This window comes from Zingiber officinale, chromosome 2A (genome assembly GCF_018446385.1).
Source record: "Zingiber officinale cultivar Zhangliang chromosome 2A, Zo_v1.1, whole genome shotgun sequence".
NCBI lineage: Eukaryota > Viridiplantae > Streptophyta > Magnoliopsida > Zingiberales > Zingiberaceae > Zingiber > Zingiber officinale.
Window position 1 is genome coordinate 30,216,425 of NC_055988.1, and position 13,028 is coordinate 30,229,452.

The following is a 13,028-nucleotide window of genomic DNA, read 5'->3' on the forward strand; positions in this document are numbered from 1 at the left end:
ACTAACTAATAGGAAAGTGTTGCAGGCTAAGATGATGATCCTTGGTTTTGTTAACGCCATCAAGAATACTACATTGAGGGGAGGGTTTGATAGTGTCACATGTGCATTCGTTATATGTGAATCAAAAAGTTCGTTGCTTAAATCGAACGAGGATGTGACTTATGCCCGACAAGGCTAACTTATCCTTCCATCTCATCTTCTGGGCTTCAGTGTTTCAGGTCATACGTGCACGTGCTTTATTTCTAGTGCTGTCAAATGGCGGGACGGGCCTCAGAGTCCGAGGTGCCGTTCATTCTACCAGATGAACTAATTTTATAATGACAATTTATAACATACATTAAAATTTAAATTGAGATGTAGTTAAGATGGTAGAGCGTTTGTTTTGCATGTGAGAGGTATGAGGATTGATATCCCATATCTCCTATGAAATCATTTATTAGTTTACTTTATTTGTTTTGTATGTGAAAGTTTACCTTGCCTTCCATCTTAGTTGCATTTTCCTTTTTATTTGCAAATTAAATATACATACAGGAATTCATTTATATATTAATCTGTTAATTTTTTTTAGAATTTAAAATTCAGACTTTAGTATTTTGGCTAAAATTTTAGACTTCTAGTATTTAGGCTAAAAACGAAGTAATTTTTTTTAAAAATGTTAATACTAAAGATTTATGGATGATTGTGCGAAGTAATGAATAATACTCTTTATAGATAATTTTATTATCCTAGGTGCTCATTTATGAGAAATTTGTAAACATCTAGTGTTAATTTTTTTTTAGAGTTTAGAGTTTAGGTTAAAGGAAGTGAACTTTTTTTCAAATTAACACTAAGGGTACGTTTGATTGGGTGTAATATAATTGAGCTTGTAATGTAATCAAATTTGTAATATAATGTAATCTTGATTACATTACTATGTTTGGTAATGAAATGTATGTAATCTTTGATTACAAAAGTGATTACATTCTTTTGTTTGGTGTCCATTATTTTTATAAGGAATGTAATTCATATTATTATAAAATGATAAAAATATCATACGACTTCTACCGACGGGCGTTACATCTCTGTCGAGCTTGCGGTGGCCGCTGTCGTCGGTCGCTGGCCGCCATCGATCGCCGGCCATCGATGGCAGCCGTCGGTCGTCGGCCGCAGCCGGTGCTGGCCGTCGGCGGTCGTCAGCTGTCGCCGACTACCGGTGCTCGTCGGCCGCCGGTGCCTGTCACGCCCCAGAGGAGTCTCTGTCCAAAGAAATTTCGGCAGCACCTCCCCTGTACGGGTGACAATCTGAAGCAGTTCTACAGGCATAAGATACATCAGCCATAGGCGGCTGGAATATACACACAACCACGCAGTTATATATATATCATCAGCCTACACGGCTGAAACAAAACCAATACAGCGGATAAACATAAAATACAAGCCCATACAAAACCAAATAAAACACTGCTAGCCGGCTAGGCTTACACCACACAACCAAAACAACACTCCGAACACAAAACCGGAACACAAAGCTAAGTACACAAATACATATACCAAAAATAACAATAAACAAAGGCAGAGACAGGTCTTCTGATGTGACGTGGGGACCGGCGGGGATACTCCAAGCGTCTCCATAAATAACCTAGTACCAAAAGATAGTGTCCACGGGGTGAGTTCAACAACTTAGCAGATATCTAGTTGACACGTATAGTAAACTATAACAAATAGTAATAACTATGGAGTATCTCCGAACAAAGAAGGTAATGTAATGAAAATGGTCAAGAGAACTGTACTCACAGGCCACTATCGAATAATCATGTCGTCCGGAAGTGTCATAAATCAGATGACGTCAAACATACGATCCATCCAAATGCGATATAAGTGCAAAACACAAGCGATGAAATGCGTATGATGCCAATGATGCGTCACGGTCACGTCAGCCATCTCACACATAATGGTGAGACCGAGTGGGTAGACAACGTGCACTCTACCATCACTACATCTGAAGAGTGATCGAGTGGACGGGATCTTGTCGACCTATCCTCCGACCCCAAATCATAAATGGGGAGCTCAATGCTCATCTCCCGATGACGGGAGGTATCTCTCACGCCACTACCCGAGTCACCGACCAACGGAGCCAACAGAGTCCACCGTCTGGCTACCACGCTACACTAAATGCCGTGAGCAAACAGGCGGAATCGTCACGGCTACCACGCCGAGTCCTCGACCAACGGAGCTAAATACAGAACCGCCACACACTGTCGATATACCACTATCCGAGTGGTGGTGTGTGCGATACGTAATCGGCGATGTGCTCAACCATAGTGGAGCCGACAATCGCACAGCATGCAATCATGATGCATGACACTAAGCATAGCAATAAACTGATCAGCATAACCATATCCATGTATATAAAATGAGTATCGTAATATCGATGGTCAAATACGAAGAACTAAAGTACACAGGTCAGATAGGATATCAAAAACCTAGGTCCTGAACATAACAAGCATGGTATGTCACTACCTCACTGAACATATATATAATCATATGGGTACTAGCATAAAATGCATAACAGGTGAGCAAACAAGCATGTAACGAGTATCCGGTAGTGACGTACCGAAACAAGGACGAACATAATTATTACTAAAAGTTATAACCTACTAGACATATCAACAAGACATATAAAAAAGATAAGTCAAGGTACCCGCCTCCAATGTAGATCGAGCTAATCAACATCTATGTCGAAGTGCTCGTCCCGAATCAACGTCCTGCAAATCACATGATTATAATTTAGCTAGTTATATATGCAACAATTAGCTAAATCTCAACTCAACCTAATTAGGGAAAACCCTAATCAAATAACCCTTTAATCCTTTAATCTTTCCAAAACACTATACATCTTATAAACAATCCAATGATCCTTGATATCGGTCATAACTCTTCTATTAATCAGAATGTCAATTTGATTAACAATCCATCATAACAAATCATGATACTAACCCCATAATCCTATAAATGATCATGTGACCTACTACATCATGTATCAAAATTTACTATACCATACCTCAATCTCACAGCCCCTGTTAATGCTGGAACAAGGGAAGCTGGATGGGAGTGGTTGCAATGTTAGAGTTGTTTGTTGTTGGAAGGTGGCTGTCGGCTGCTTGAATCTAGGGTAAACAGCTAGACAAGAACACCACAGCAAACCTCCCTCTGAATTCCTCTCCAATCTTGACCTAACTCAACAGCAAAGAAAAGAATCAAGAAGTGAAGATCACAGATCAGATTTAGGATTCAACTATAGCATAAAATCAAATCCCTAATACCCAAACATGCTTTACTTGCAATGATGTCAAGCTCTTCCTCTCTGCCAGAGATTTAACAGAGGATGAGACTAGGACTTGGAGGAGGCTCGGTCCCCTCTGGTGATCAGCAACCGAATAATCTCTCCAGCAACTCCCACATGCAGTGGTGGAAGTCTAGGGCTCCAATGGCGTCGGCAGCAAGAAGAATAGAGGAATAAGGCTTCGTTGCCGATGCTAGGGCAGAAGATCAGTTCGGGAGAAGAAAAGGGTTGCGGCGGCTTTGGCGTTGGCACACAGAGATCAGAAGAGGTTGACACCTAGGGCACGCCCAACACATGTGGGTGCTCGGCTGCGTCACCGACAGTAGGCGGTAGGCGCTGGCGACCGACAATGGGCCAAGAGGAGGAGCTAGCGGTGCTCTCGTGGCGGTCGGCTAGCGACAACAATCAGATGGCGACGCAGGAAGAGGTGAAGTGTCGGCACAGGAAAAACAACCGGCTGTCGGCGCTAGGCTGAGGAGGAACGGCGTCGACGGTGGAGGAGCCGAAAGGTGATCGCGCTGAGAGGAAGGGAAGGAGAGGGAGAAACTTGGCCGGTGGTAAGAAGAGGGGAAGAAACGGTCTTGTGGCGGTTAGGGCACAGGTGGTTCAGCGGGGAAGAAGAGAAGGACGCGCGGGGGAGAAAGGTTTCAGCGAAAACAGGGAAAAGAAAAAGAAAGAAATAAATAAATTCAACTTTTCCTCGCTTAAATTGGGTAGCCTAAACAGGCTTTCCCTCGGCCCTGTTTTTATCCCCGTTAACTCGTCCATACGAGCTCCGCAAAATTCCCGAAAAATTTCCAAAAATTTCGGAAAATTCCCTTATGGTGTTATGCTCATTTCCGGTATTTTACACGCCGGTCGTCAGCCGCACAGGGGCGGTGGTGGGCGGTGATAGTGGCGGTGGGCGAAGATGGTCGGCGACAGACTAGCGGTATATTTGACATTCAAATTTTTGTTAAAAGGTGACCTCGTAATGTAATCAGATTACAATGTGTTTGTTTTGTAATCCAGATTATAAAACTTCATTACATTTTGTAATCCAGATTACATTACATTATAAGTTAAAAATGAAATCAAACAAAATAATCAGCCTTGCAATATAATCTGGATTACATTACAAGACAGATTACACCCTACCAAATGCAGCCTAAATGATCATGAATTGCCTATACATGAGTGTGCATGATAACAAAACAATATAAATATAATTTTGATATTCTACCTATACCTCACTGCACATCTCTTGAGCATCCAACTTTTTTATAATTTAATTTCTTTTTTATACTTAATACTATAATCCAACTGCTACACTCACAGAAGATAAACTCTTATTGCATAAGTGGGAGCTAAAAAAAAATAAACAATAAAAATTAGTATTTCGCTAATTCCATGTGTCACCCATGGATGTCGTCTAGACTAACATCCATGTGTGTATAACGTCTTGATATACTACGGATAGAACGCTATGCGACCGTTCGTGCCTGATTGGTCGAGGCACTTGGAATTGATCAAGGCACCTTGATTTTTTTTTTTTGATTTTTTAAAATTAAAAAAATTCATAAACCGTAAACCTTAAATATCCTAAACATATATATATTATCTAATTTTGTTTAATTTGAACATTATAATTTAACCTATAAATACTAAAGGCAAAATCTAATTAGTTTAAACTCGGAACTAAAAAAAAATAAAATAAAAAAACACATATATTTCAATTGGGGTGCTTGGATCAATTTCATGTGCCCGACAACACATTCATGGGTTGTTCCGCACAGGGGCGTATTTTAAGTAGGGGCTTGGCTGGGCTCAAGCCCAGCCAAGACCCATAGGTTGCTTTATATTATTATATATAATATAGGTATATATATTAGTATATTACAATTCCCTTCTCTGAAAATAAATCAACACTACTAAAACCCTATTGTCATTCTTTTCTCCCAAAGAAAATCAAGAGAACGAAAAAAGAAAGGACGACAAAAAGCGAGAAGCCGAGAAGAGCAGAAAGAACCAAAGAGGTAAAAAAAATTCAATCGTTCACTAATTTTCTTCTTATTTTCCTCCTCCCTCCCTCCCTCCTCCTCCTCCTCCTCCTCCTTCATCACCGAGCTTTGCCTCTGCAACAGCGCTTGCTCCTGCCGAACAGCAAGAGGATCTGCAAGACTGCAAAGTAGCAAAGGCGATACACCAACACCTCCTCTTTTGAAACTCCACCGTGCGGCTGTTGCGCTGTTATTTGTTGGTGCTCTCTGCCTTGACCGTGAGTTGATTCATCTTATCGTCTCACTCATCTTTGCAACCTACAACCCTACACTAATTTATTGGAGTCATTCAGTGAGTTAATTCTTTGAATGCACTCATTTACTGATTTTTATTATTAACTATGGTATTTGATAATTAATATTCCATATTTTGGTTGTGAATTTGTGATTAAAATTTATATTACTTTTTTACAATTTATGTTTGTAAGATTTGAAACTTTAATTTGTTCTAGCAGTAAATATTGCTTCATAAATCAAAATCATAATTTAGAATTTATAAATGCATCTTTTATTAAATCCTTTTGATTTTTTATCATTAATATTATGTTTATATGTGAAATAAATGATGAGTTAGGAATTGTCTATTTATAGGTGAATCAAAATGTCAAAAAGAAGTATCACGGATTATTTCATTCAAAAAAACAGTGAGCAATTATCAAAAAATTCAAATACTACCGATAATCCTCCTCAGTCAAGTTCAAGATCAACATTAGAAACAAAAAAACTCAAACTTGACAATGAAGTTGCTCTTGATCCGTTAGAAGGAACTAATACATATTATGAGAGAGACCCTGGGAAACGAATTACAATTTTGGGAATATCCATGTGATAAACAAGACGAGGTTCGGAGAGAATATGTTGGCATGGGACCGTATCAACCAATTTATGAATATCCACTTGTTGATTTTAAGCATCAAAAGCGCAGTTTCCAGTCTTCTTGGTTCGTAAAGTTTCCATGGCTCGAGTTTTCTAAAGTAAAGGAAAGTGCATTTTGTTTTTCATATTATCTTTTTGATATTCCTTCATCACATCATACAAAATTTACAATTGAAGGATTCAAGAATTGGAAAAGAGTGAATTGCAAAACATGCCCATTGAAAAGACATGACGGGGATTGCAATTCACTACATAGTACTGCTATGCAAAAATGGGAGGGCTTGAAAAATGTAACTCAACATATTGATAAAAGGATGAATATACAATCTGAAAATATTATTAAACAAAATAGATTGCTTCTAAAGACATCAATTAGAGCTGTGAGGTGGCTAGCATTGCAAGGGTGTGCATTTAGAGGACATGATGAAACCGTCGATTCTCATAACCGTGGAAATTTTATTGAATTGGTCAAATTTCAAGGAGAATTGTGTAAAGAAATTGGTGATATTATATTAGATAGAGCTGCTAAAAATGCCAAGTATATATCACCATCAATTCAACAGGAGATACTAAAAATTATTGCTGATCTTATGCGAATTAAAATCCGTGATGAAGTGGGGGATGCTAAATTTTGTATTCTTGTTGATGAAGCAGTTGATGAATCTCATAGATCACAAATGGCTATTGTTTTGCGGTATGTAGATTGTGATGGGTTTGTTAGAGAGAGATTTTTTGAACTTGTTGGTGTTGATGACACTAATGCTTTGACTTTGAAAACACATATATGTAACATCTTGACACAACATAAGCTTTTGATTGAAAATATACGAGGTCAAGGATATGATGGTGCTAGCAATATGCGGGGAGAATGGAATGGATTACAAGCACTATTCCTCAAAGATTGTCCGTTTGCATATTATATTCATCGTTTTGCTCATCGACTACAACTTACTTTAGTTGCAGCAGCTAAAGAAGTATCAGATGTATGGCTATTTTTTTTTTCCAAATTGAGTTCAATTGTCAATTTTGTTGGTTCTTCTTCAAAGCGACATTCTCAATTGAAATCAATTCGAGGAAATGAAATCATTGATTTGATAAAATCTAGAGAACTTGGGACTGGTACCGGAGTCAATCAAGCTAGTACTTTGCAACGACCCGCATCTACTCGTTGGAGTTCACATTACACTTCTATTATTCGAGTTATTGAATTATTTGGTTCAATTTGTACACTTCTAGAAGATCTCATAGGAGGGAAGTTGACCTTTGGTATTCGTGCGGAGGCTAAAGGTTTGCTTAAAGTGATGATGACATTTGATTTTGTGTTTATGTTATTGTTGATGCATAGAGTTTTAGAAACATCTGATATGTTGTGCCAAGCATTGCAACGAAAAAATCAAGACATTTTGAATGCAATGAGTTTAGTCACTACTACAAAATTGCTTTTCCAGAAAATGCGAGATGATGAATGGGATGATTTTCTATGGAGTGTAAATAATTTTTGTGATACTCATGATATTGTAGTGCCTGATTTGACTGATCGTTATATTGAAGGCACTAAGCGTTTTTGTCAGCAGAAAAATCAGTTTACAGTGGAGGAATTCTATCATTTTCATGTATTTAATGTTGTTATTAATAAACAGTTGATGGAGTTGAATACAAGATTTACTGAGGAATCAATAGAGCTTCTTACTCTTTGTGAAGCCTTGAATCCAAGTGATGGTTTCAAATCATTCTCTCTCTGAAAGTGCAATTTATTCCTTAATTGAGAAATTTTTTCCAAGTGATTTTTCCAAAGATGACATGAAACATTTGAAGACTCAATTGGATCATTACAAGCTCGATGTATTTGAGGACCCGAGGTTTAAAGATGTCGATTCTCTTCCTAAATTATGTCGACTGTTGGTTGAAACAAAGAAGTCAAGGATTTATTTCGTTATTGATAAGTTGATTCGTCTGGTCTTAACTCTTCCAGTTTCAACGGCTACAACAGAATGAGCATTTTCAGGGATGAAACTTCTCAAAAAACACCACTTCGCAACAAAATGGAGCAAGAATATTTGAACAATGCAATGATCTTGTATATTGAGAAAGAGATAGCTCATGAAATTGATATAGAGTATATAATTGATAGGTTTGATCTCTTGAAAAATAGAAGGTTGCAACTAAAATAGTATTTTATTGAAGTTACATCTCTTTTGGCAAAAATTGTACTTTTTTGTTTATGCATTTTATATTATTATTGACGCTTGAACTTTTGGCAAACATTTATCTAGATTTGATAATTTTATGGAGAAATGCGTGTTTTGCACTTAAATTTTTATATTATGTTGAAAATGATATAGTGACTTATAGTTTAAGATTTAATTTTCCAGCCCCCCCTATTTCAAAATCCTAGCTACGCCCCTGGTTCCGCAACAAACAATATATATATTCAAAATTTATTTCTTTTAGCTTCATAGTTAAGTCATTTAGATTTTAACTTTAGAGTTTAGGGGTTGGGTTATAGTGTTCAAGCTAAAAAAAAAATTAAAATAAAAAAATTTTAAGTGCTCGCGGGATATAATATAAAATTATGATAAATACAACATCAAATGCGTAAGAGAAAAATTAAAGAAAACTTGATTAACAATACTAAAATAGGATAAAATATATTTAAATAGAAATAAGGATATAGTAAGAGATAAAGTTTAATAACGTAAGAGGATTTATAAAGTCAACCTTACCTAATGTGATAAGATTCAATTGTTGTTGTTTTAATTTGCTTTTGTGCATGCTATTTAAATGCTAATGAAGTTACTAACTAATAGGAAAGTGTTGATCGCTAAGACGATAATCCTTGGTTTTGTTGTATAGAGGTTAGAAAATCTATGATATATTTCGTATACATTGAAAATTGACCCTATAATTAATTCAGTAACATTCTATATATAAGTACCAATTGTGTCCGTGTGTGGAAACTCATATAATAAAAAGATGATTATACTCATTTCAGACATTTCTCACAGTCTATTCTCAGATTATGTGAAGAGTGATAAATTACAAATTAAATCAATTTATATCTAATTATAAAGTGACTAAGGGGTGAAAAATTTTTTCCCCTAAAACATATGGGCCCGTCAAGAATCAGTTTGTGGCGGCTCATGAGTTTAAAGGTGTGGAACACAGTTTGAGTTCACGTAAAAAAAATTGAGTTCTTTTAATGTTTTTCAATACATATGTCTATTTTTGCTACTATTAATTTGATTACTTATTTATTTCATAGTACTTTAAATTATAATTTTTTTATTGCGCTATTCACTCTCTCTTCCAGTGTCATATTCAATCTCACACAAATAAGTTAATTTTAAATTTGTGTAACTTAAGTCGACTTTTTGCAAAAAAAAAAAATGCTATATTGTCACCTAGAACTCGAACAGCATAACTAAGGATATAGAACAACTTTAAAGGTCCAATAAACATAATTGAAAAGTCATCTTTGAAATTATGTTAATATAATATAATAATTTTGGTTAAAACTATTACATTATCCTTTAGAATTCAAACAATAAAATTAAGAATATAAAATGATTTCACAAGAGTACTCAAATTTGAAAAATAAAGATTTCCTTTAAATTTTAGATAATTTTATGTTCACGTGGTACTTTTGGTTAAAATTTATACTAAATGGCGTTATCCTTTTCTTTTTTAGCTCAGTAATCTAATGATCAACTTACCTTTTTGAACGAATTTGAGCTAATCAATCTCCTCGACTAACTTCAAGATTTGTGTGTTGTCGTTTTTTTTGGACGGTGCGATGATTAAGACATAGGGTATTGTGATATGAGATTTTGGTGTCAAAATTCGGCGTGTCCAAGTATACCTCCCATATGTCTTACCACCTACACTATTGGCTAGTAGCCATCCATGATTTACCTCCTCCGTATTTATTTAGGGATGAGTTGATAGAGACGCTAAGAGCGAATGAATCATCTTTTACCATAAGATTTGTGTGTTGACGATTTCAAGGTCATGACACTTTCTCTGGACAAGTTGCTGGTTGAAGATGTAGATTTCAAGATTGGTCTATGTCATCAAATGCTTAATCTTTGTATGGGAATTGAACTTTTCCATCTCTCCGTGATTAGGAGTGAGGGTGAGTAAAATTTCAATTTAATCTAAATAATTAATACAACTGGGTTAATTTTAAAATTTAGTTCGGTTAATTGGAAAGTTTAGATTTTATTTTTAAAAAATATTAATTATTTCAATTAAATTGGTTCAATTTCACTTTTAAATTGGAAAGATTGATTAAACCGATTAAGTTTTTTATTAAAAGAAAATTTCACTAAAGTGTTAATTTAAAATATAAAAATTTAGATATATATATATATAAAGATAATGAGGTTACCCATAAAATTAATCGATTTTTCCCGATTCAATTGGTTCGATTTTAATAATAAACATCGATCGATTTGATTGGCCAAAAAAAAATTTTGATTAGCTCTATTTTTAGCTCTATTTTAACAAATTTAATTTGGTCGATTCGATTTTAACTGAATGCTCATCCCTATTAATGATGATCTCAAAGGGATCTAATGGCTCTCCGGAATAAATGAACATGAAAGGGGTTGATGAAAAAGGCGTGGGAATTGGAGTTGCCGGCATCGGAGATTCTAAAGTGACAAATAGGGCGATGGATGGATACATGAACGGAGTGTGTGATAAAGGTTGGACAAGCATGGAAGACATGTGTTCTTGCTCTAAGACCCTCGAAGGATGAGCTACCAGTGAGCTGGAGGTGATGTTGACTAGAGTCGTTGAATGCTAGGGAGGAGAGATCTACTAGAGAATACGCTAAGCCTAAGCAGGAGAAAAAGGGAGAGAAGAGGGCTAGAAAGGTAGACAATGGTGCTCCGGTGTTACCACTCTGACGCTCAAGTAAATTTCAACAGAGAATATAGAGAATAATGGAGAAGATAAATAATAGTATGAATAAAGACGCAAGCATGCCTCTGTTTACAAGTGTGGATGCCTTTTATAATATTACCGTCGAATAGCTCTTTCCTTTACATTAACTGTGTATTAATTATCGATGGGACATGTATTATACTACGGTAAAGGGAATTGTTGGTGCATGAAGTACCAGATGATTAAACCTGAGTTTTGATAATGCCAAAGAGTATAAAAGTTAAGATGCCTTGTGATCTAACAAGTGTGACTGAGCTTGCAAGAAAGTTCTAAGTGTTCTTAGTCATAAATCCTAATGGATTCTAGGTAGGTAGAAAACCCTAGGAGGAGATAACCCTAGGTCTTAGGGAGAGGCAACCTTAGATAATGGAAAATCCTAGCTGCAATTAGGAAACAAAGTCTTGGTCTGGGAGACTAGGTGAAGTCTTGGCGGGTCAAAGATGTTGGGCGAAATCCTAGAGTCGAAAACTTTAGGTAAAAATCATGGAGGTCACGGACACCAGGTGGTAGACTGGACGGGTCGGGATCAGACATTTAACATGAAGTCCTAACATCTCGGACGTTGAGTAAAAGTCTAGACGGTTTGGAGGACAGGTCTTGCAAAAGATAAACTCTCTCGAGAGGAGTAGGTGAGGACACATTCCTGGAAGATGGATCAATAGGCATCGGTCCGACCTAGAGTTTCAATGAAACTCAAGTTAGGACCGGACAGTTTGGACACTATCAAAGTTATATTTTATACTGTTTGTCTATTATTCTAACTTTGTTTTACAGGAAACTAACAATTTTACAAGTTCAGATTTTGCCTTATTCGATCAACCGAATCATGAAGCTAGAAGATCATATTTTAGCTTGCGATGAAGTGTAGACCGAGGGATCGATCAACCGAACAGGGAGGTTTAGTCGACCGAACGGTGGAAAAACTTCAGACCGGGTTGATTAGACCTGATAAGCCGAGGAGCGTCGAGGGTTTGGTAGACCAAACGACGATATCAGTCGACCGAACAAAGACTTATCTGGAGCGGCAGCACCTGGATGGGAAGCGGGGCAGATTCAGGTGGGTTCAATCGACCGATCAGGGGGATCAGTCGATCGATCAATGTTGAGTCAAACTTAATCTCGAGATTAGTGGATCTGGATCAGGCTCAACTCGACTATAAAAGAAGGGCTCGACTAGCACTTCGTGGCCACAGATTATTCAGAACAACTTGAGCTCTTGTGCATACTTCGGAAACATCTAAATGCTGCTCCGACGACGATCAAGCCAGAAGATCAATTTTCTCCAAGTTGTCGGTAACAGTTTCTTTTTATGCAATACTTGTACGCTTCATCTTTGTAATCTAAACTTGTAAAGATTTTCTAATATTATAGTGATTGTCCAACAAAAGTGATCAATGATCACGGGTCTTGGAATAGGAGTCGTCGCAAGCTCCGAACCAAGTAAATTTTGGTGTGTTTACGATTGCCCATTTCTTTATTTCCGCTGCGCATTTTGTGTTTTGCGAAAAAGGAACATGAAAGCGACAAGTGCTTTTCATCCCCTTATAGCATGTCTCGATCCTATAATTGGTATCAGAGTGAGACTTCTCTGAATTGGTGAAGCCACCAATCGAGCAGAGGATTCCTTTCTGAAAGAAAAATTATATATCATTTTTTATTAGAAATTATTCTTATATTTTTTTCCTCGTTTTTTTTTAAATTACTTTTATTTTTTTTACCATTAGTTAGAGTTGGTGAAATATCACATTTAACAAAATTTATCATAATTTATTATTATTATTTTATTATTTTTTCTTGAAATTAGTGAAACACCCTTATTTTATTTTTTTCAGCATTACTAATCC

General features: G+C 36.5%; 1 protein-coding gene and 1 long non-coding RNA gene across 3 annotated transcripts; one reads left to right on the forward strand and one right to left on the reverse strand.

Annotated features, from left to right (window-relative positions):
• Positions 1-2,663: 2,663 nt before the first annotated feature.
• On the reverse strand, positions 2,664-3,974 carry LOC122039567. Of its 2 annotated transcripts, none has more exons than XR_006128240.1 (3): positions 3,303-3,974; positions 3,041-3,212; positions 2,664-2,744 (listed from the first exon to the last, which is right to left on the reverse strand). It is a non-coding gene; the product is annotated as an uncharacterized LOC122039567 (long non-coding RNA). The 2 variants fall into 2 exon arrangements; XR_006128239.1 differs by having other exon boundaries at positions 2,684-2,744; positions 3,318-3,974.
• Positions 3,975-6,500: 2,526 nt separating this feature from the next.
• Positions 6,501-7,979, forward strand: LOC122043615 (zinc finger MYM-type protein 1-like). Its single transcript, XM_042604226.1, has one exon. It carries the CDS (start codon positions 6,501-6,503, stop codon positions 7,977-7,979), a length of 1,479 nt encoding a protein of 492 aa, XP_042460160.1.
• Positions 7,980-13,028: the final 5,049 nt, after the last annotated feature.

Coding starts and splice junctions, on each gene's coding strand:
- LOC122043615 (XM_042604226.1), top strand. CDS start 6,501: ATGCAAAAATGGGAGGGCTTGAAAAATGTAACTCAACATATTGATAAA.